Source organism: Caretta caretta, chromosome 17, assembly GCF_965140235.1.
Source record: "Caretta caretta isolate rCarCar2 chromosome 17, rCarCar1.hap1, whole genome shotgun sequence".
Taxonomy (NCBI): domain Eukaryota; kingdom Metazoa; phylum Chordata; order Testudines; family Cheloniidae; genus Caretta; species Caretta caretta.
In genome coordinates, this window is record NC_134222.1 from 18,135,138 (window position 1) to 18,156,164 (window position 21,027).

General features: G+C 41.2%; 2 protein-coding genes across 5 annotated transcripts; one reads left to right on the top strand and one right to left on the bottom strand.

The window, feature by feature from the left end:
- Positions 1 to 982: 982 nt before the first annotated feature.
- Positions 983 to 4,844, bottom strand: MIS12 (MIS12 kinetochore complex component). Its single transcript, XM_048823720.2, has 2 exons — positions 4,747 to 4,844; positions 983 to 3,588 (listed from the first exon to the last, which is right to left on the bottom strand). Exon 2 carries the CDS (start codon positions 3,548 to 3,550, stop codon positions 2,915 to 2,917), a length of 636 nt encoding a protein of 211 aa, XP_048679677.1. The 5' UTR covers positions 3,551 to 3,588; positions 4,747 to 4,844; the 3' UTR covers positions 983 to 2,914.
- Positions 4,845 to 5,121: 277 nt separating this feature from the next.
- Positions 5,122 to 20,728, top strand: DERL2 (derlin 2). Of its 4 annotated transcripts, XM_048823719.2 has the most exons (8): positions 5,122 to 5,238; positions 7,655 to 7,720; positions 10,350 to 10,423; positions 10,962 to 11,055; positions 12,130 to 12,325; positions 13,873 to 13,963; positions 18,869 to 18,930; positions 20,229 to 20,728. In XM_048823719.2, the coding sequence occupies exons 1-7, from the start codon at positions 5,146 to 5,148 to the stop codon at positions 18,891 to 18,893; spliced, it is 639 nt and encodes a 212-aa protein (XP_048679676.1). In that variant the 5' UTR covers positions 5,122 to 5,145; the 3' UTR covers positions 18,894 to 18,930; positions 20,229 to 20,728. The 4 variants fall into 4 exon arrangements, with proteins under 4 accessions (XP_048679676.1, XP_048679673.1, XP_048679674.1 ...); XM_048823716.2 differs by lacking the exon at positions 18,869 to 18,930; XM_048823717.2 differs by lacking the exons at positions 10,350 to 10,423; positions 18,869 to 18,930 and having other exon boundaries at positions 10,933 to 11,055.
- Positions 20,729 to 21,027: the final 299 nt, after the last annotated feature.

Sequence of the window (21,027 nt, forward strand, 5' to 3'; positions counted from 1 at the left end):
AAAATAGATGGACAACAAACTTCTCGGGTCTATCTGAGGACACAACCATATATTAGTAAGGAGTTTGGATGACCCAGTAAACCAACCACCTTTAGCAGGGTTAAACCCAATGATTTTTAAAAAAAAAAAAAATCTATTTGAATCTGTGTTTGTGCCCAAAATTCAAAGTACCCGTTGTTCGTGATCTTAAAATCATAGTAAAGTGCAGTTAAAATGAGAGTGTTTTGCTTTTGTTATCCAGCTTGGAGAATATGTATGTGGTGAATAGATTTAAAATCCACCATTATAGAGTCTACACAGGTACCCATTTTATCCCAAGCCAGTCCCTATCCTCAGCACTATTCATCATCATTATAATATTATTCAAAACATCATCCTTTTTTGTTGTTTTAAAAGTAATCCCTCCTTAGTCCATGGGATATTTAAGGAAGGATCCACTCCTTGGGGAAATGCTGACATCACTAGCAATGAATGATAAACACTATCAGTATCATCGGGGGAGGGGGTGTGTCTTCACCTACCACTCCCTGTCCCCACATGGAGTTTCTTTTTATTGCTTACTATAAAAAAATCAACATAATTCCTGTGTTATAGCTCTTTTTTTATTGACCTATTTAAATAAGAACACAGTAGATTTGTAAGGCTCAGACAGGAGCTCTTAATTGTACTCTGAAGAAAAGATGGCATCTGTATTCTTCATCTCCTGCCTTGCCAAATGTCTGTATTACTGTACTCTTACTATTGACATCCAAATGTTTACTTCATTTTACATTTAAATTACCAATTTAATTTTTTTGTCCTGAGGTAGATTTCCAATTAATATTCCCTGTTGTTCAGAATGAAAACTAAACTCCCTTGTGGCTGTCTGACAAAACAATATCCACAGACTTGTTGTCATATTGCAGAAAAAAATCGCATTAGCAATGAAGATTTTTGAATGAGATTTTTCTAGCGCAGTAACCGAAAAATGCATCACACTATCTTACACGTTACTGGAATGTTTATTTACTTTTCACTTAAATCACACCCTTAATAGAAGAATATGGTAAAAGGATGCAAGTTCTACAAAGTGACAGACAAATGACTTTTCATAAAAGTGTTTAGTTCAAAGTATGGGCAACAGCCTTTGCGATTTGGGGGATGAAAAAGTTAAACACAACTATTTATTTATAAAAGACAGGCTAAGCTGCATCTTAAAAATTAATCTTCTTATTCAGCATCTGTTCCTAATCCTCTAACTATAGTTTTAGCTGGAGCCATACAGTAGCACAGAAGCTTACTAAATATAAGAATGAGTGGTGGGGAAATAAACACTTAGATTTTACTGATCAAAAAATGTAGAAAAATAAACACTGTTTTAAGTGATACATACAAAATGAGTCTCTAAATAATACTTCAGAATGATTTCCATTAGAAAATCTTTAGGCGTTATTAAATGCATGTTAGTTCACGCAAAGACTAGTGTTAAACATTAAAAATTAACGTCTTTGGCCAAACTTTCAGATGTGGACACTGACTTCGGGTGCCCAAGGTGAGTCACAAAATGTCACACTAGGCACCCAAAATCAGTGGACACTTGAAATTTGTTGACCTGTTCTTTGAGCATATTGAGCTGATCCAGAATCTTCAGGTATTTGACAAATTTCATAGAACGTATAGTTTCAGAATGCATTGAAAAAATAATTTTGTCACTTTATGTATCATTTTTATTTAAGTGGCTCTCAAGTTATACAGAAGTTTAACATCTTTCAAGCAAGTATCTTTTAAAAAGTAAGGAAGTTTTGCCCCTGTAAAAGTTAAGCTTCTTTTTACTATACTAATATGGACATAAGGGCTGATCCAAAAGCCACTGAAGTCAATGGAAAGATTCATATTTACTTTGATGGATTGTGGAACAAGTCCATATAAAGTAAGCTTAATTCAAGGACCTCAAAGGACTTCATAAATATTAATCAGTCCTCACAACACCCATGTAAGGTTGGTGAATATACCCATTGTATACATGGGCAAATTAAGTTTTTTGCTTTTAGCAAGAGTTGCACAATGTATAATGCTGTGCTGACACTACGATATATACTATGGTGCAAGAAAACTTTCAAAGCAGTCCAGAGTCTGAGTTATTCCACTGTAGCTCATATCTGTCCCTTATCACACACAGCACTGTACAGTGTGTGCCTCTTGCTCAAAGCAAAACTAACTCTATCCATTTGCAAAATTGGTATGACTACTGATTAATATTTGTGAAATGCTCCCACTAGAAACAGAAAAGATCCAGGCCCTCTGTCCTGTCTTTGTTAACGCCTTCAGAATATCAAACTTTTTCTTCTTTTTTTTAAATACTGGAAGTAATAACTTACCCCTCCGTTTTAGAAACCACTCACCGTTGACTAGATTAATTCCAACTCCAAAATTTATTAAATATATTTCTCCTCAAGGCCTAAGTTTTACTATGATGTCACATTCTTACATTTCTAAATGGAACATTTCAATACTGACAAGTCTTGACTTCCAAAACAATAGTTTAATGTTAGAAGCATCTTACCCTTAAAGAAAAAGCTTCCTATCTACTAAGGTAGCTTAAATGAATTATGCAGAGAACTGAAGTCTTCATTACAATACACTTATTTTGCGTCTGCACTTCTACCATTTAGACAACTCATTTAGACACTCTTGGGGGGTATGTTTATCTATTTAAAGAAATGTCTAAGCAGTATATATAGAATTCAGGAGGGGAAAATGATGGTTTGCCAGAATATTGCACTCACCAGCTTTCAGTCAAAAACTGGTATGGCAAGGAAGAGGGGGCAACCCCCCCAAAACCTTATATACAAATGCTTCTGGAGAGATCTCAAAAAATGTATTGTAACACAAGTACTGTCTTATTGGTTTCTCTGCTGCCCTTTCAGTACTTCCTTTACACTACATGGAGATTACTTTTTTGCAATCTTTTGTTTTTCTTTTCAACTTCCTTTAGTATATCTTGCAGTTTCTTAGAAGTTTGTGTCAAGAATGCAAAGCTTTCTTTTAAATTGCTAGTCCCGTGCTCTCTGCATATGTTCTCAAGCCCATCAAACCACTGGAGGGTCTTCTCAAGCTCTGCCTGAACCATTTTCTGTTCTTCTAATTCTGCTAAAAGGGCCTGTCCAGCAGACACTTCAACCTTGTATTGTTTCTGTAGCTGATCAATTTCACCTTGAAGAGTTTGAAATTGTTCCTTACTATAGGGGTACTGCTCGTGGACCTTGTCTTCAGGAAGTAAAACATTTTTAGGGATGTTTAACACCAATTGCAAAAGCATTTGTTCCATTTTGCTGAAGAGGTGATCAAAGCGCTCCTTCATGAAGAGAAGAAATTTCTCTGTGCTCTTACGGATTTGGAATGGACTGATCTTAGAGTCAGGAAAGCCTTCTAGTTTCTTCAGAATGACTCTTTCCACAACCAGCATCATTTCAAACAAGTAGTCTTGAAATGCAATGTAGACCCTAAGCATACATGTTTGAGGGGTAAAACCAAAGAACTGGGCTTCATATGCCATAGGATTCACTGACATCTTGGCTAAAAGAAACCAACCATAGACAGCGTGGAAATCTGTAAAGGAAAAAAGGAACATAAGTACAAATCTGTATTTTGGAAAGGGTGAGTTGTATTAGCAGTATATTACAGCATTAACCTCACTTATGAAGAACAAGTTTCAAATTTAGGGGAATTTAAAGAGTTTGGTTTTTAATCTAGTCCTGTCTCTGCCCAGCATGACATAATTTGCCAGTCTTTGGCTCAGAGGAAACTACATCCTTTTCTATTACCAGTGCTAACCATGACTAGAACCTTACATTAAAATCAAAATTCTATCATTGGCTGTGAGGAGGGATTCTGTAGAATGTAAATGGAAGCTCCTTTTGTAGTGTTTGAATGCACAAGTGATGTGTTGTGTCAACAGCTGTAGACCTCTCTGAACATATTACATTGTGCTATAGATAAATATGTCAGTATCGGAACTGTTTGGAAAAGCCCTGCAGACATGATTGTCAATACAACTGTCACACTGTATATAAAAGCTGTTTCCCTGTCACACTGGAGGTGAAGGCTTTGTGCTGTAAGTGTTCCAACAGAAGTCTTCTCAGGCATTTGTGTTGACAGGGTAGGACCAAGACCCCAGTTCGTCCATTATAATAGGATGAGCTCCGCCTTTAAGCAGTGTACCAGCCTCTATCCCACTAACAGTCACAGACCCCTACTGTCCACAAGCCTTTTCAAATCAGACCAAGGACCAGACCGACACCTTGGGAAGGTTTTAAAGTGCCTGACATCGGTCATACTTAAGGGGGAGGGGAGATTCCCCCCTAGATAATTAGCCACAGCATTAGGCTCTCAGAAAATTCAACACAGGGCAAGAGAAGACAGCAGCAGGCAGCTCTCATAGAGAGCTTTTCCTCAGCAGATCTCAAAGCGCTTTACAAAGCGGGTCAGGATCTCTAGCCCCCTTGTACACATGGGGAAACTGAGGCACGGGGAAGGGGAATGACGTGCCCTAGATCCCAGTCGAAACAGCACCAAGCCCCCTCTGGTGCTCTATCCCCACGGCCCGACCACTCCCCAGGCCCAAGGGATGGGGGCTGCTTGGGCCCTCAGGCCGCGGCAGGAACCGTCGCCTGATCCCCGGCTCCCGAGCCCTTTGGCTCGGCTCCCAAGCGAGAGGGGGCCGCAGGCGTGGGGAAGCCTCCCCGTCCGCGCCCCTTGGCCTCTCACCGGGCGGACGGCGGCTCTCGAGCTACCCCAGGACCCGCGCGGACCCCGCGATCCCAGCCGCCGCTTCCCGCCTCATTCGAAGCCCCGCCCCCGGGAGGAGCGCCACCACTCAGCGCCTCCAGCCGCGCCCGCGCTCTCGACTCCCACCTCCCAAACCAATCGGAGCGCTGGGGGTGGGGAGAAAATACCCCGCCCAATCACAAAGCACGTCTGACAAGGGACGCGGGAGCGTCCGTGAAGAAGCGCTTTTTCCCCTTCAAATCGCTGAGATAAAAGAAAGCGAAGGATTGGCTGGCTTTGGATGCCGGGCGGCAGCGCCGATTGGTTGTGTAGCGTGCGGGGCGGGGCGGGAAATGAGGTGAGCCGTCGCGCAGGCGGAAGCGGAAGTGGAGCCGTAAGATGGCGTACCAGACCTTCCGGCAGGAGTACCTGCAGGTGCCGCCCGTTACCCGGGCCTACACCACCGCCTGCGTCCTCACCACCGCCGCCGTGGTGAGCCAGGAGGGTGCGGGACGGCGGGGTGGGCCCGAGGGCAGGGCCGGCAGCCTCATTCTTCCCCCTTCGCTGTCTATGAGCTGGAGCGCCCGCCCCTGGGGGGAGGGATGAGGGCTACGTCCTGGTTCGCCCGCGCTTGTGAGGCGTGGCCGAGCGGAGCAAGGGGCAGGCTCGGTTCCGGTTTGGTCTCCGAGTCTGGCCTCGCTCTCCCCTGCCCCTCCCGCCCTATCGCGTTTCTGCCGGTTCTGAATCCGGGCGGCTGGGTCGGTCCATTGCGGAGACGCCGAACAGCGATCCTGGTTGAAACGACCCTGCAGACTGGGCGTTACGTTGCCTACTGGATTGGGACCGGGTGGTTCTGTCACTCCCTTATCCCAGAGGACCGTGGTGCTCCACCTTTCCAGACTGTTGTACTCCTTTCCGTACTCTGATTTGTCTTGCATACCTCCAAGTTTCTCTTCACTTAAACTACTTGCTTACAAAATCAGACATAAAAATGCCACTGCACGCTACCACAGAAAAAAGGCTGACTTTCTCATGTTGTCTTTATGACATTTACTTTGTACTACTTCTATTGTACTTTTTATGTAGCCTGGTGTAAAACTAGGCAAATACCTAGATGAATTGATGTACCCCCTGGAAGATCTCTGCATACCCCCCAGGGGTACATATGCCCCTAATTGAGAACCACTTTTGTAGGAGTCTCCGGAGGTGTACATGGAGCCTGTGCTGAATGCACAAACAAAATCAAACCCACCAGCACTGAAATGGGTGAGGGTAGCAAGACATTTAACAGTTACACCACAGATAAGGACAGGGACTGAAAAGGAATCAGGTACCCACATGAGATACTGTGTATGTGGTTTTTTTGAGGGGGGGTGGTGGATTAGACCGTTCTCCGAGACTCATTCTCTGGTAGCTATAATACAGAGCCGCTGTACTGTGAGGTGTAGAGTGTTTCACTATTGTTCTGTGCCTCTGCAGAATCGTTAAGCACCCAGCACAATGGTGTCCCATCCATTCCTGGCATTTTGCTAGAGTTATAAAATTTCTTATTAATGAAGCCGCTGGAGAAGTGTGGAAAATATGACAGAGCCCTTTCATAAAATGGTTATTATAGTAATGGCAGCTGCTAAAGTGATGCCCAAGCAAATACATGAAAAATTGGTTGCTGGTTGCTAATGTTTCCCACATTCATAGAATCCTAAAATATCAGGGTTGGAAGGGACCTCAGGAGGTCATCTAGTCCAACCGCCTGCTCAAAGCAGGACCGGTCCCCAACTAAATCAAATTCAACATTCAAGTGACTGGACACAAATAATCTTAAAAACATGCTCATTTAAGATTAACATGTCAGTTAAAAAAATATAATGTAATATCACTTTTTGAAGCCACCTGAGCTCTTGGGGTACATAAAAGTAGATAAATTCATGGAGGATAGGGCCATCGATGGCTATTAGCCAAGATGGCAGGGATGGTGTCCCTAGCCTCTGTTTGCCAGAAGCTGGGAATGGGCGACAGGGGTGGGATCACTTGATGATTACCTGTTCTGTTCATTCCTTCTGAGGCACCTGCCGTTGGCCACTGAAGACAGGAGACTGGGCTAGATGGACCCTTGGTTAGACCCAGTGTGGCCGTTCTTATGTTCTAGACACATATGCATAATGTGCAACATAAACATATCATTAGTGGCACCGTACATATATGTTGGATGTAGTCTTTGAAGAAGTTTTTGTGTCCTGGGAAGGCTGTGAAACAGCTATTATTTTGAAAGGAGTGTTGAGAAGGAAAAACTTTGCCAAGAAATTCTTCTGAAAACTCAGTGGTTTTCGGTGAAACTAGGGTGAGCGTCCAGTAGTTATTTCTCAGAGTAAAGGGGGGAATATGCTTTTATACGGTGGAAAAAATATAAGATGTTGACATTCCTTAAAGCAGAAAGATTATTAATTTTTGCCTTATATAATGAGTAATGATATAGTCATAGTAGTGCTCAGAGGCCCCATCCAGACTATTCTGTTTCATGACTCTGCAGAGCCCTGCATACGAAATGAAACTTTTTCAGATGTGAAATGAGCCAAATCCAGATCTCTGGACCAAAGCCTCGCTGTCTTTTGTACTTTACAAACATAAAATGGAAGATAGCCACTAAACCAAAGAGCTTGAAATCTAAACAGGACTAAGGTGTGATAGGTAGGCACAGGACAAAATGGGGGAGGCAGAGGAAGAGGGCAGGCATGACTGTAAAAGGAACATAGGGTTGTATATGTTGGCTGAATTTAGGCTTTGCACATAATTTTTAAAATAAGAGAACATGAGATATTAATGTACCAATGACAGGTTATTTGTGTCTCTACAGTAAATGAAGTGGACTTTAATGGATTGATCCTGTCACATATTTTCTCTTGTATTTCAGCAATTAGAACTAATCACACCATTTCAACTGTATTTTAACCCTGAATTAATATTTAAACACTTTCAAGTAAGTATTTTTTCTGAATGTTAAATGTGTCATCCTTGTAAGAAAATTATTAAGCTTGCAACACATTTGTTTTTCACAACTGCACATTGAGTATATTGGAATATCTTTTTTTCCTCTGCAAGGTTTCTAATAACATTCAGGTGAAGGTAAGTAGTGGTAAAAACTCATTGCTTTGATAGTTCACATTGTTCGAACAGTAGCTAAGAAACTGTATTTGCTTACACACACATTTGTGGAGCTATCTTTTACACCTGAGGTCATTCTCCTCCAAAAAAATTAAAATTCTGCACTCAATATTTTAAAATTCTGCAAATTTTATTTGTGAAATAAATATGAAGGCTCCTGCATGGCATTGGGGAGCACAGGCCACTGGGTTGCGCAGAGGTGGGAGATCACTGTGCAGCTCCCCGCTGGGACACGGACTCATTGGTGAGGCTGCACCCAGCAATGACACAGCACAAGGACCCAGCCAGCCCCCAGAAATACCTTAGGGCCTTGCCCCTCGTTGTGGGCAGGCAGGCTCAGCAAGGCAGGATCCAAGTGTGGGGGGATCCAGGTGTGGGTTGAGAAGGTTCTGTGTGGGGCAATCTGGGTGCGGGCAGCTCAGTGGGAGATCCGGGCGTGGAGGGGATCTGGATGCACAGGGGCTTGTTGGGGGGCTCTGGGTACAATAGTAATGGGACTCTGCAGGGGGGTCCAGGTGAAGGTGGTTGGGGATCAACAGTGGGGGGTCTGGGTGTGGGGGGATAGAGGTCGTCGGGGGTCTAGATGTGGGGGGTAAGTGGGGAGCTCAGATGGTGGGGGAGTGGGGCTCAGTGGGATGGGGATTCAGGTGTAGGTGGTTGGGGCTTGGTGGGTGGGGATCCTGGTTGCATGTGGGTCATCTTGGTGGTCCAAGTGCAGTGGGAGTGGGGCTCATTGAGGGGAGGGGTTCAGAGTGCAGGGGGGCGAGTGAGACTTGGCGGGAGGGTCTGGGTATGAGGGGGTCTGGATGCACTGGGGTTGGGTGGAGGGGGGAGCAGCTCCCTGTACAGGAATCCCTCCCCCTGCAGCTGAGGAGCAATGGGTGCAGGAAGTGTCTGTGTCGGGAGTTTGCAGAGCTTCCTACAGCCAGGGGAGAAATCTGGGGGTTGGTCTGACCCAGCCCCGGATGCCGTGCTGGGGGAGAGGAAGTCCTGTCCTACCCAACCCAGCCGGGACTTGCAGCTGAGCCTGGCGCAGGATAGGAGCCACCAACCAGGTTTTCCCCAGTCCTGCCTCCTGCCCCACAGTGATTTACTTCTCTGCTGGCTACCCTGGGCACCTGAAACGTACTGTTGGGGAGGGTCGCATGACCGCTCTTGTGGCTTCCCTTTGCTTCCCTGTCAGAAAGTCATTTTACTGCAGGGAAGCAAAGAAATCTGCAGGGAACATCAATTCTGCGCATGTGCAGTGGTGCAGAATTTCCCCAGGAGTAATCTTTCTTTTTACATATTTTCAGTCTAATTTGCAGAGTAATTTCCTTCCGTTTTGCAGTGTGTATGTTTTGGGTGATGGTGCTCTGCTGTCTTGTTTTGGGGACATAATTTCAGATGCAGTACTCTAGGTAGTATTGTCATATTACACAGAGTGCTCACACTAAAGCAGTGTTAAAAGTCAAATAAACTTGATAAAATTTTGGGCAGTCTTCACATGGATTAAAAATTAGATTGCCAAGTGCTTAGTCACTCTTTCTGCCTGCCAGCTCTTCTCAAGTGAGCAGGCATCCGAAGGAGCAACACCTCGTATCACACTAAGGATTCTTCTGAAAGATTGTTTCAGGGTGCCAGGATGTGTCTGACTGATTCAGCTCAGCTGTTAACACAATAACAAAGCTAAAAAATTGCTTACAATGACAGCTGAATTGTCAAACTGACAAGCTGTCCTTACTCCTACTTCATGCAGAATTATGTTTCTAAGTGATCATACTGACCTCTGACAGATTAATTTTTTTGAATTCTATCTGAGCACACATTTTACTTCGGGTAATGAAACATTGCTTTAGCTTTCCTAAAGATGAACTAATCTTGCTTCAATCCAAGTCTGTATTTCATTGTGGAGAGGAATTTTGATATGGTAGAACTGAAGATGCATCACTGACCTATTCTGCAAACCCAGTAATTATACAAAATTTAGTGTTTCAGTTTTCTTCTCTGCAAAGAATTGTTTGCAAAAGGAAGCGCTGTCATGAAGTTTTATAAGACCAAGACTTTCCTATTTTTATAAAATATGTTACCGTATATTTACTAATATACTATTAAGTATTGCATATAATTAAAACTAAACTGCTGCCAGGATGAACAAAATATATTTGTTATAGTATACTTTGCTTTTAAATATGCCGTTGTTTACTTGGAAAATTTGGGTGTAGCAATGTATTCCCAAGTCTTTAATGCAAAGTAATAAGGTTTACTGAATTTTAGAGTCTTAGACTATTGAAAAAGATCATTATATTCGCTATTACAATGTTCAAAAACCATGTTCATAAAGTTCTTTTAGCTTGTGTGGATTAAACAGAAACTTCTTTCTGTATTCTCTGTGTAGAGAAATACTTGAGATGGCTACCATTTATATTTAAGTTGTCTTATCTGTTTTCGTCTTATTCTGACAGGTATGGAGGTTGATTACAAATTACTTATTCTTTGGGCCAGTTGGATTTAATTTTTTATTTAATATGATTTTTTTGTATCCTTTATAAAAAGTGTATCTCACCTCTTTGGAATGCAAAACTTTGCTGTGTGTCAGTGTCCACACTGAATGAGGGTCCAGTTCTGCACCACATTCTGAACTCAGTGGGAGTTCTGCGCCACTGACTTCAGTAGAGCCAGGATTTCACCCTAAATATCTAATTCAGTAATTCTTTTTCAGTGAGCTTTCATTGTTTCAATCTTGATTTGGAATGAACAGTACTAGGAGTGAGAATTCATTCTGTAGTACCGGACTTTTCTACTAAAATAGCCAATAAGACTGCTAATCGGGCAGGTATTTTTTCTGTGGTGTGAATATTTGTCCATTAACTCAGAACTGGACTGAGACCATCAAATTCACTTCATTCAATTTCAATACTTGCTTGATAATCTACTATAAAAATCCTTCGATTGTGAAGGATGTTGGGGAATTCTACATATAAAACCTATATGAAGGTATGTAAAAAGCTGTTTGATTTTTTTCATCTTTCTGCTGAATGTGCTTAGTATCAGACTTTCCTGACCTACACCTTCAGATATCGTTACTGCCGAATGCTTGAGGAGGGGTCTTTCCGAGGTCGGACAGCAGACTTCGTATTTATGTTCCTTTTTGGTGGACTGTTAATGACTGTATCCTTTTTTACTGTTTTAATACAGCTACCATTAACACGGAGAACACAAACCCTGTGCTTTGAAAGTATAGTGAGGTCAGAATGACTCTATTTTAAGTGGGCTTCAAAACTTTCCAGATCTTGTGGTTACTATTGTCAAAGTTTGACTCAGACTCACAATTTATCAGACCACTCTGTTTAATTAGCAAAGCTGCTCTGCTAATACATTTAGAAGTGAGCCCCCCGACTGGGGCTTGTGTCTTTTAATTTATACAGTTTTTTGGAGAACAAATTACAGAGAAGTTACAGACAAAAGAAGAAAAAGATTTTAGTCACCACCCTTAGAGATCCCTGAGACCAGTCACGTATCTTCAATTACCTGCCACCCTTAACAATCTCCTTTAACAGCTTCCAGTTAACTTAACTAATTGCCTTTCACACCTTCCATTCTGATGCCTGCTTCTTAGATGTGCTGGCTCTATCTTAATTGCTTCTCCATTCAAAAGCTAACTGTCCCTACGTGTGCTCCCTCAGATACTTTGTAACATGTTTTCGCATGCCCTCTCATATACAATGTATCCAGCATGTCCCCTTATACAACCTTATACTTATACAATGTTATACTTCCACACTATTAAATGTGGAATTGATCTTTTGCACTTTAATATTTGAGTTAAGGCTATAAAGATGAGATCCTAGATTGAAAGATGCTATTTAACTGTACAAGTATTATCGTGAGGATTGAAGGAAATGTTGTTCTCCTGGTGAATTTATCCCTCCAGTCCCTCCCCACACAATATAGATGCTGTGTGTAAAATAGCTTCTGTAATAATAAACCCCTCATAGTGTATTTGCAGCATGGAGTATTTAAGGGGGATTAAACTATAGGTGTCTGGTTTGACTGAGGAAATATTTAAGTTTGTTTGGAAAACCATAGAATCAAAGGTCTGTTTTTGTTGATGCCATGAGTGGCCTCCAAAATGATTTTTTTCTGCAGCCCATAGGTTCCTCTCGCCCCAGTATTCATATTTTAATTTTCTACAAGTTGATATTTTATACGTGCACTGATATTTTCTTTAACTATTTGTGTCAGCTTTTTGGCTTGTTTGTGAACTTGGTTTTCTTGGGTCAGGCCTTTACAATAATGCTCGTGTATGTGTGGAGCCGCAGGAATCCCTACGTCCGTATGAACTTTTTTGGTCTTCTCATCTTCCAGGCCCCATTTCTACCCTGGGTGCTCATGGGCTTTTCATTGCTATTGGGGAACTCCATCATTGTGGATCTTTTGGGTAAGAAGCTATTAAAAATGAAATCCTTAGACTTTTTGGGCACTCCGTCATAAACTACTGGTAGGTAAAGTCTCTTCTCCACCTGCTTAGTACCTCTTCCTGCAAAGAGAAAGGGATTATCAGGCCATGTTGGCTCTTTATGGCCATATTAGTGCTTTAATGCACTACTAGAGAGGTAAGTAGATATCCATAAGCTTCCAGTGACAGGGTTGGTTATGGTTTCAGGATTAGCCTGGATGGTGTAGGTGATGGATCTCTCAAACTTTTCTGTCTCATGAGCAGTTCCCTCTCTATGCTGCTCCTCTGAGAGTCACTTCTTCTAATCAGGTGTGTGCATTGGGAATCTTTAGTTTCCACACACATCAATAATTCTTTGTACTGGCCCCACTGGTATTTCAAAAGAAAGTGCTGTGATTGCCAGGACAAGGATTTTTGGAATTACCTCAGATCCAGAAGTGCTCACTGAACACAGCTGAGCAGAAAGCAGGCCACCCTTTTAGAGAAGAAACTGGGTTGGGGAAGTCTTCAGAGCTGGAGCAGTGGTCTGGGATTGGCTTATTTCATGAGTGATTGTAACAGATCCAATACTCTTTGTGGGATCTGAGAGGTCTTACTGCATAACCCTGTTCCAAAGGCCACCTCTACCTGTCTTGCTCAGTTTATCTTGGTACACATCTGACAAGTATTTGTAACTTTGGTATTTCTGATATTTCAGCTTTTTTTTAAAAGACTTGTTTTCCAAAGTGCTTTGAACAACTTATTATCTGATACATTCTTTATTTCTTTTGGAAGAGGAAACAGTGTTCTACATTAAAGACTTCTGAAAAAGTTTTTTGTTCTGAAATGGGACCTTAGCTAAATAGTGAGTTTTATACTCTGAGGGATTAAGGCGACAAACCTTTAACTAAAGGAGTCATCTTATTCCACTGGTAGTGTTTCTATTAACCTCTTTCATATAGGGGAAAAAAAATGTAAAAGCAGCAAGGAGGCCACTTGATTATTTTTTGTTGTGACCTAATTGTTTACATGGTCTGATGTACAGGGTACTGTGTTCTACCAGTTTTCATTGTTCTTGTACATGGTGGCTTACTCTTGTGTTGTAATGTCTCCAAGTAGTGCAGTGTTTTGCTTCTGCATTACTTGGAGAGAGCCAGATATACATGGCTGACTGTGGGCGTGAGACTTAATTGTGTAAGGCAGCTTGTATTCTGACATTTTTGTCAGTGCAAATGAAACCATACCATGAAATTGTTTAGACGGTTGTGACAGACTTTTTCTTATATTTATATGACTCATGATGCTATAGATCTCTTCTAGTATGGCCCTTAATTCTAGTGTTTTATACTGCAGTGAGTTTTATACTGCAGTATATAGTAACATGCTACTTCAGTTCCTTTTAACATCATGCTATTTATAAAGGGCATCAAACACACAGTTTGTCTTTTTTTTTATTTTATGAAAAATCTATTGAAACATTTTAAAGGTGGTATAATGGCAATATTGAAAGTCACCAGTTCAATTTCAGCTTTCTTTTTTATTGATTCTAGGGATCGCAGTTGGACACATATATTTTTTCTTAGAGGATATCTTTCCTAATCAGCCTGGTGGTGGACGGCTTCTGAAAACACCATCTCTTTTGTAAGTGTTACCTTCCAGTTTGTAGCACATGGACAAATGTGTTTGTACACAATTTTTTTTTAAACTAATTCAAATACAAGTGAATTTGGAAATTTGAGATAAATAGCACTGAATTCATCATACTGTTCCATTTAATCAGTTGCTGTAGTTGTCATATGGGTGTTACAGTTGCCAGAGGGGGAGAGGATCCAAGAGACACTCTTAAGACCTGGTCTAACTTCTGAAAAGATCCAAGAACTCCTATGCTAACTATGCACCGAATATATCTGAATCTGTTAAAAGAAACCCATTTTAGGACAGGATGTCAGTATGAGTTCAGAGTGTAAAATACACAAAATGAGTGAGAAGCTTAACGTGGCTAATATTTTACACTTGGGTAGATAACCCCTTCCCTCCCCACCATCCAAAAGAGTCTATCATGTGTTTTGTGATCATGTGCTGTTCACACAGTGCCATTCATATTCTTTCACCTCTTAGGCAGAGAATAGTAACCAACTGGAACACTGCACACTAGAATGGATATGGGGAACTTTCCTGAAGGTCGGGCTAAACATCTTGAAAATTCTCTGTGTAGAGCAGACAAGACCTCAGCTTTTAAAACCTCAAACTGCCTGGCATTCTTGCCTTCAGAATGTTGTAGTGCTGAGATGATCCTGTCTAGATTTGATTTCCGGGGAGTCAGGATATTCTAAGCCTGATATTTTAAACAAGTAAGGCCTTGTGTACATGGGAAAATTGACTGGCATAGCTGTTGAGAATAAGTCCCCCATGTGGACACTCTTCTGGAATAAAAGCGATTTTTATTCTGGAATAATTACTTTGCTTTGATAGCTGAGTAATTATTTTGGAATAAAATCACTTATTCCAGAATAGATGCTCTCACAAAGGAGTTATTGCAGGATAAACCATACTGGAATAGTTATTCTGCAATAGTTATAGCTATGCTGGTCAATTCCCCCGCATACAGATGGGGTCTAAACTGTCAGCTGTTGGGAGGTTCCCTTTGGCTCACCTGGTAGAGTGGATGCCTGTGGACCAAGTGAGGGACAGTTCTTGTTCTATGATTTTATCCACAGGGCTTCACTTAAGGTCCAGTCTAGTATCTGATCACCAATATTTTGGGACTACTTGAGTTTCTTTCGTTGTCGCTTTGTTCAGAAGACTGGTTATGAATCCTGTCATGTCCTGAATTTGTGAATGTTCAGACATAGCAATCTTCTTAAATGTGTCTGCTGTAGTCTTGTCTTCAACTCGGTATTTTCCATGCTCCCTTTTGAAAATATTTCTGAGTGTCCTGTCATTCCTTTTGTGAACATATAATCATATAATTCCTTTAGCTATTTTAGTGTCAGCCAGTGTTTGCCTTACATAACAGCACAAACTTTTATACTACTGCCAAAGACTGAAAGCTAAATTTACTCTCACTTTCTTTGCTCAAGTTTTGATCTTGGGTATAATTTTTTATATCCAGTCTAATTCTTTGTTTGTAAATTACTTGGTAGATTTTGGGTACTTGGTAAACAGATATGCACAGAGGTGAAATCTCTTAAACTGGTTTGATTGGCAGCATAATCTACAGGATTAAGTATGATTTCGGGAATTGGGAAATCCTGAATTGTAATTCTGACTCAGCTACACACTTTTCTGTTGATTTTTAACAAGTCAACCTCTCTGTACCTTAGCCTTTCAACTGTGAAATGGAGACACTTGTCTATCTCTGATATATTATGAAGATCAGCTAATGTTTGCACAGCTCTCCATAGATATGAAGAAATATTTACTACTACAGTGACCTATTATTTCTTCTCCAAATACTGTTTTTTAAATGTTAGCTGTAAGAAATTCATCCGTACATCTTTTAATAAAGCTAATTGGAAGCTATAATTATTCTATCCCATCATTCTTCATTTACATGCACTACAAATTTCCCTGCTTCCAAGTAGTCTATAGTGCCACCCTACAGTAATTTAATTCTAAATAATAAGAGACATGTATGGCTGGAAGGGATCTCAAGAGGTCCTCTAGTCCATCCCTCTGCGCTGACTCAGGACCAGGTATACCTAGGCCATCTCTGACAGGTGTTTGTGTAACCTGTTCTTAAAAACCTCCAGTGATGGGGATTCTACAACTTCCCTTGGTAATCTATTCCAGTGTTTAGCTGTTTTTCTAGTTAGAAAGTTTTTCTTGATATCTACCCTAAATCTCCCTTCCTGCAGATTGAGCCCATTACTTCTTGTCGTACCTTCAGTGACTATGGAGGACAATTAATCATCCTCTTTATAACAGACCTTAACATATTTGAAGACTGTTATCAGGCCACTCATCATTATCTTTTCTGAAGACTAAACATGCCCAGTTTTTTAACCTTTCCTCATATGTCAGGTTTTCTTAACTTTTTATCGTTTTTGTTGTTCTTCTCTTTACTTTCTCCAGTTTGTCCACATCTTTCTTAAAATGTGGCACCCAGAACTGGACACAGTACTCCAGCTGAGGCCTCACCAGTGCTGAGTAGAGTGGAACAATTACTTCCCTTGTCTTACGTATGATACTCCTGTTAATGTGCCCCAGAATTATATTAGTTTTTTTGCAACTGCATCACTTTGGCTTAGTTCAATTTGTGATCCACTATAACCCCCAGATCTTTTTTAGCAGTACCTGCTGCCTAGTCTGTTGTTTCCTGTTTTGTATTCAAAAAAGGAAATTAGGTTATTCTGGCATAATTTGGTCTTGACAAATTCATGTGGCCTATTGCTTATCATTTATTCATGTTTCAGTTGAACCCATGAAATTGAAATCCCTTCATTCTCTATATATTTTTGTCTGATTTTCTATGTTTGTATACTTCTCCCAAAGGACTTCCTCTAACCGTAGGATGTTGATAAATTGTATAGTTAATTGTTTGACCACACTTTGGTTTGTTATGAAATATATTCAAGAGACCAAATAAGCTATATCAGTCAGATTTATTGCCGTAATCCCATAATAATATAGTAAAGGGAAAAGGTTCAACACAATACCAATCTCTGGGAAGCCATCTCATGCAGCATTGTTACATTCAGCTTACACAAGATGCGCTTCCAAAGTTACACTCCTAAAGCTATATTTTTATACCCACCTGTTTATAAGTAATAGGTATTGAGTACATAATCTGAAACTAGATTTAACCAATCATCTTTGTATTTTATTTTTCTGGTACCATGGTGTGTCCCTTGTCATTGTTCTGAACATGTGCATTTCACGTACCAAGGGGCGTGAAGGCACCTAGGTTGGTATCAGGCTTGAACAATCATATATCTTATCCTTTTCCTTTGGGACATTCCAGTAATGGCTTGTGGAGAATAACTCCCTACCTGTTTCTGTGGTAACACACTCATGTCCTGATACTGACATTTTTCCTATTTACTTAAGCCAAAGTTTACTTCAGCTAATGCAAGGTGTTATGGGATACTTGACACGGTTGAACAGAATTGTGAGGAGAGTATAATATACAGTTCACATAACTTCCCAACACTTAGTAATAATACTCTGCCCAACATATGTTTTGGCTAACGGGGGAGTTTTGCCCTGGTTTTCCTATGGCTAGTTTGAATTCTCTTCATGTTTTTCTTCTTTTCCTCCATGTCCTCTTGTTTCATTGCTCAGTACTGTTCACTCATCTGTTTCCATGCAGCTGACTGATGTGAAGACTCCTTTTCTTTGGCTGCCACTTCCTGTTCACTAGTTCCCCCTCAGACCAACAAGTACAGTATGCCCCTTTGTGCTTAGCTGTAGCTTAGATGAATTTGGAGCCTATTTTTGCCCTTGTTCCCTGAGCTGCCTGTTCTTGGCTTAGAGTAGGGTGCCTCTGAAATTTGAAACTGTTTTTAAGGTTAGCTCATATGAAAAATACAACGTTTCTCCTTACCTGTCTTGAGTCTTGTTGCTTCAACCACTGAGCATGACAGTTTCAGATTCATGCATATATCTTTACTTCAAATTCCTTCAATCCGGTTGTGCTGTTTATATAATTTTCAGTAGTGAGAATTAACTGTGGCTTTGGCTGACTTGGTCAGCATGAAACTAGGTGGCAAGGAAGACAGTTTTTAAATGACAAGAAATTCATAATTAGCTGTTACTTCAAGAGACTCTCTGCTGTATTTCACATAGGAACACCAGAGGTTGACATAAATGTGGCTTTTTTTCTGGTAGCCCCCTCAGAACCAGGAAACAACGGTGGTTCTTAGAATATGGTGTTCATGTAGATCCCACTCTAAGTGCATGTGTGTGTGAAATTAGAATATTCTGAATAGCAGTGTCCATTGGTTTGTGTTTATACCATGCATGCCCTTTTGTCCACACCCAAAGAAGCCACAACCATCCTTCAGTTCCATTGCTAACTCAGAATCCCAGATAAAGAGAACGGCAAAAAAACAGGGTTGCAGGGTGGGTTGTGGAATCCATATGGGCAACAACAGTAACTCAGAACCATAGTTACTAAAGGTAAGTAACCACTCCATTTTGGTAGTAATGTAAATGATAACTGTAAAATTGTTAGTTGACCAAACTAAAATGTGTGGAAGACTGAGATGCTTTTATCTCAGGAGTATAAAGAGCTACTACACATAAACCTGTTCCCTCGGCAACTGATTTAACACCTGGCACAGAGTGAACTAGGAGTTCCTGTCTTCCAGTTAGGGCAATAACATTTTGTAATAGTGAATCATGTCTGGAAATCAGACCTGAAAGTCAAGCTCTTTCCTCCAGTCAACATGCTTACTGCTCCCTTCCTCACAATTATTCATCGTCCATCTTTTCATTTGACAGCATAGCACCCATGCTGACTAGCAAGTTAAATAATTTAATTGTACTCAAACCTTCTTAGTCTTTTGTTTGCCTAGATTAATACTTACTCTCCTTCCTATCCAGCATGGAAACCAGCAAGCAGCCTTAGAGCTTCAAGTTGATTCCAAGCACCAATCAAAAAGAAGGCATGTTGGGATTGCTTTAAAATCTTTCTGCCTGGTGACCTGAATCCTAGGGCATGTCTACACTATAAACTTAAATTGACCTATGTTAGGTCGACTTACAACCACTGCAGTTCATGTCCACGCTACCTTCCTTCTGTTGGTGATGCACGTCCTCATGAGGAGCACTTCCACTGACATCAGAGGGTCAGTGTGGAGGGCTGTGGTCCCGGGCTCTCCGCTCCACACACAGCTCCCCGCCTGGCACCCCCTCCTCACCCCTTGGGCTCTTGGCTCCCCGCCGTCGGGAGCCTGGCTGCCCCCCAAGGCTCTGCGTCCAGAGTCCAAGTGGCTCCCGGCAAGGGAGCCAGGAGCCTCAGGGCAGCCAGTGGGGGGCTGAGAAATTGACAAGAATGCCAGCTAACAGCCAATCATAGTAATGCAGTGTCTACAGGGATACTGCATTGCCCTAACTACACCGACACAGGCCCTTCACCTCTCATGGAGGTGGAGTTATGTCAGTGTAATAGGGTACTTACATAGGTGGGAGCAAGGCTGTAGCGTGTACACTGACATAATTAGGTTGATGTAAGCTGCCTTGCGTTGACCTTACTCTGTAATGTAGACCAAGCCTTAGACTCATTAGTCAGAAAATTTTACATTTTTTCTTTATAGGATTCTTGCCAAAAGATGATAATATGGCTCAGTGACTAGAATTGCTGTGGCTGAACTGTGCTGTTAGCTAGGTTACCAAACTATATTTATAGAGGCTGTTAGTGAAAGGATACTGAAGGTTTTTTGAGGTAAATCAAGGACTTGGCTAATTATTCCAGCCTCATTGGTAGTCTTTAAAATACTTCACCCAATATCTTGGTCCCACCTAGTCTGTAGCATGTTCCTGTAAATTGGTTTAAGTTGGGTCATGTCTCTGCCGGCTAAGAAAACTGTTAATGCTGTTCTTTTAAGTACGTTTAGATATATTTTGCTGGAGACAAGGCCAGCAAGCACGTTATTGTGCTAACGTGGCTTCTGTAGCTGCTGTAGACAAGGCCATCGATTCAACTTCACTAACTCTGTTGTTAGAAGTAAGGCATATTTGAACTTGAGTCTTTTATGATCATCTTATTTAAACTTTTAATTTTGAAGGGCTTGCACCATAGGATCTGCCCCATATGAGCTGATTGGATTTCAACTGGAGTACAAATGTGACTTGGATTTAGATGACTGACACTGTTGCATACTGTATCTTGTAGTGAGAATGTTACATTGACTGCTTGCCTCAAGTGTGAACTGTGTATTTACATATAACTTCTGCTTTTTAGGAAAGCAATGTTTGATACACCAGAAGATGATCCCAATTACAATCCGCTGCCCGAAGAGCGACCGGGAGGATTTGCATGGGGTGAAGGTCAGCGCCTCGGAGGCTAATAAATGGCTGTGCCAATACCCAGACATAACTGGAAGGAACTAAACTGAAGTACCATATTGGGAATTCTCTTACTCCTTGTTGCAGAAAGGACACTTTATAGCTTTATGGTTCTGAATACAAGAAGCACTTTATGATGTGGCAGTCTAACTAGTCCAAGACATTTCCTTAGGAGACTACCAGTGTCTCTCTACACCAGGGGTTTTGTTGCATTGGTACTGAAAGCATAATCTAGTGGAGCCCAAAAAAACCAACCAACCCAACTGGAAACCATTTCCAGTTAACAAGACCATGTGTACTCTTTTAAAAATGTTTCTAAGGCATTTTTTTCCAAGTTATTTGATACAGGAAACTGTATGGGAAACTTTGAGGGACAAAATAAAACTTTGGCTTTTACTTTTTTTCTCATTGGATAAAAAGCAGATGAGTGAGATCTTTTAAAGTGATTCCCTATTCTTGTTGTTGAAGGCTGATACGAAGCAAAATACACTAAATTTCCAAGCCTGTTTTCTTTTGAGTCAGACAGGATTTTAATTTTGGATGGTGCAAATTTTACCTTGCTAATTCTATGAAAGTAGATTGCTGTAGTTCCAGTACGAGCCCTATTATGAACCTACCTTGCAGGCTGAGAACACATCTTGATCCAGATTATTTTGAACTACATGTGTGCAAATGGCCAGGTATGAATCTCACTG

Excerpts from the sequence above, each read along its gene's own strand:
- MIS12 (XM_048823720.2), bottom strand. The coding sequence starts at position 3,550 with ATGTCAGTGAATCCTATGGCATATGAAGCCCAGTTCTTTGGTTTTACC.
- DERL2 (XM_048823716.2), top strand. The coding sequence starts at position 5,146 with ATGGCGTACCAGACCTTCCGGCAGGAGTACCTGCAGGTGCCGCCCGTT. Across the intron at positions 7,721-10,349 it reads TAATATTTAAACACTTTCAA|GTATGGAGGTTGATTACAAA; the intron begins GTAAGTATTTTT and ends TTATTCTGACAG. Across the intron at positions 10,424-10,961 it reads TTATTTAATATGATTTTTTT|ATATCGTTACTGCCGAATGC; the intron begins GTATCCTTTATA and ends CTACACCTTCAG.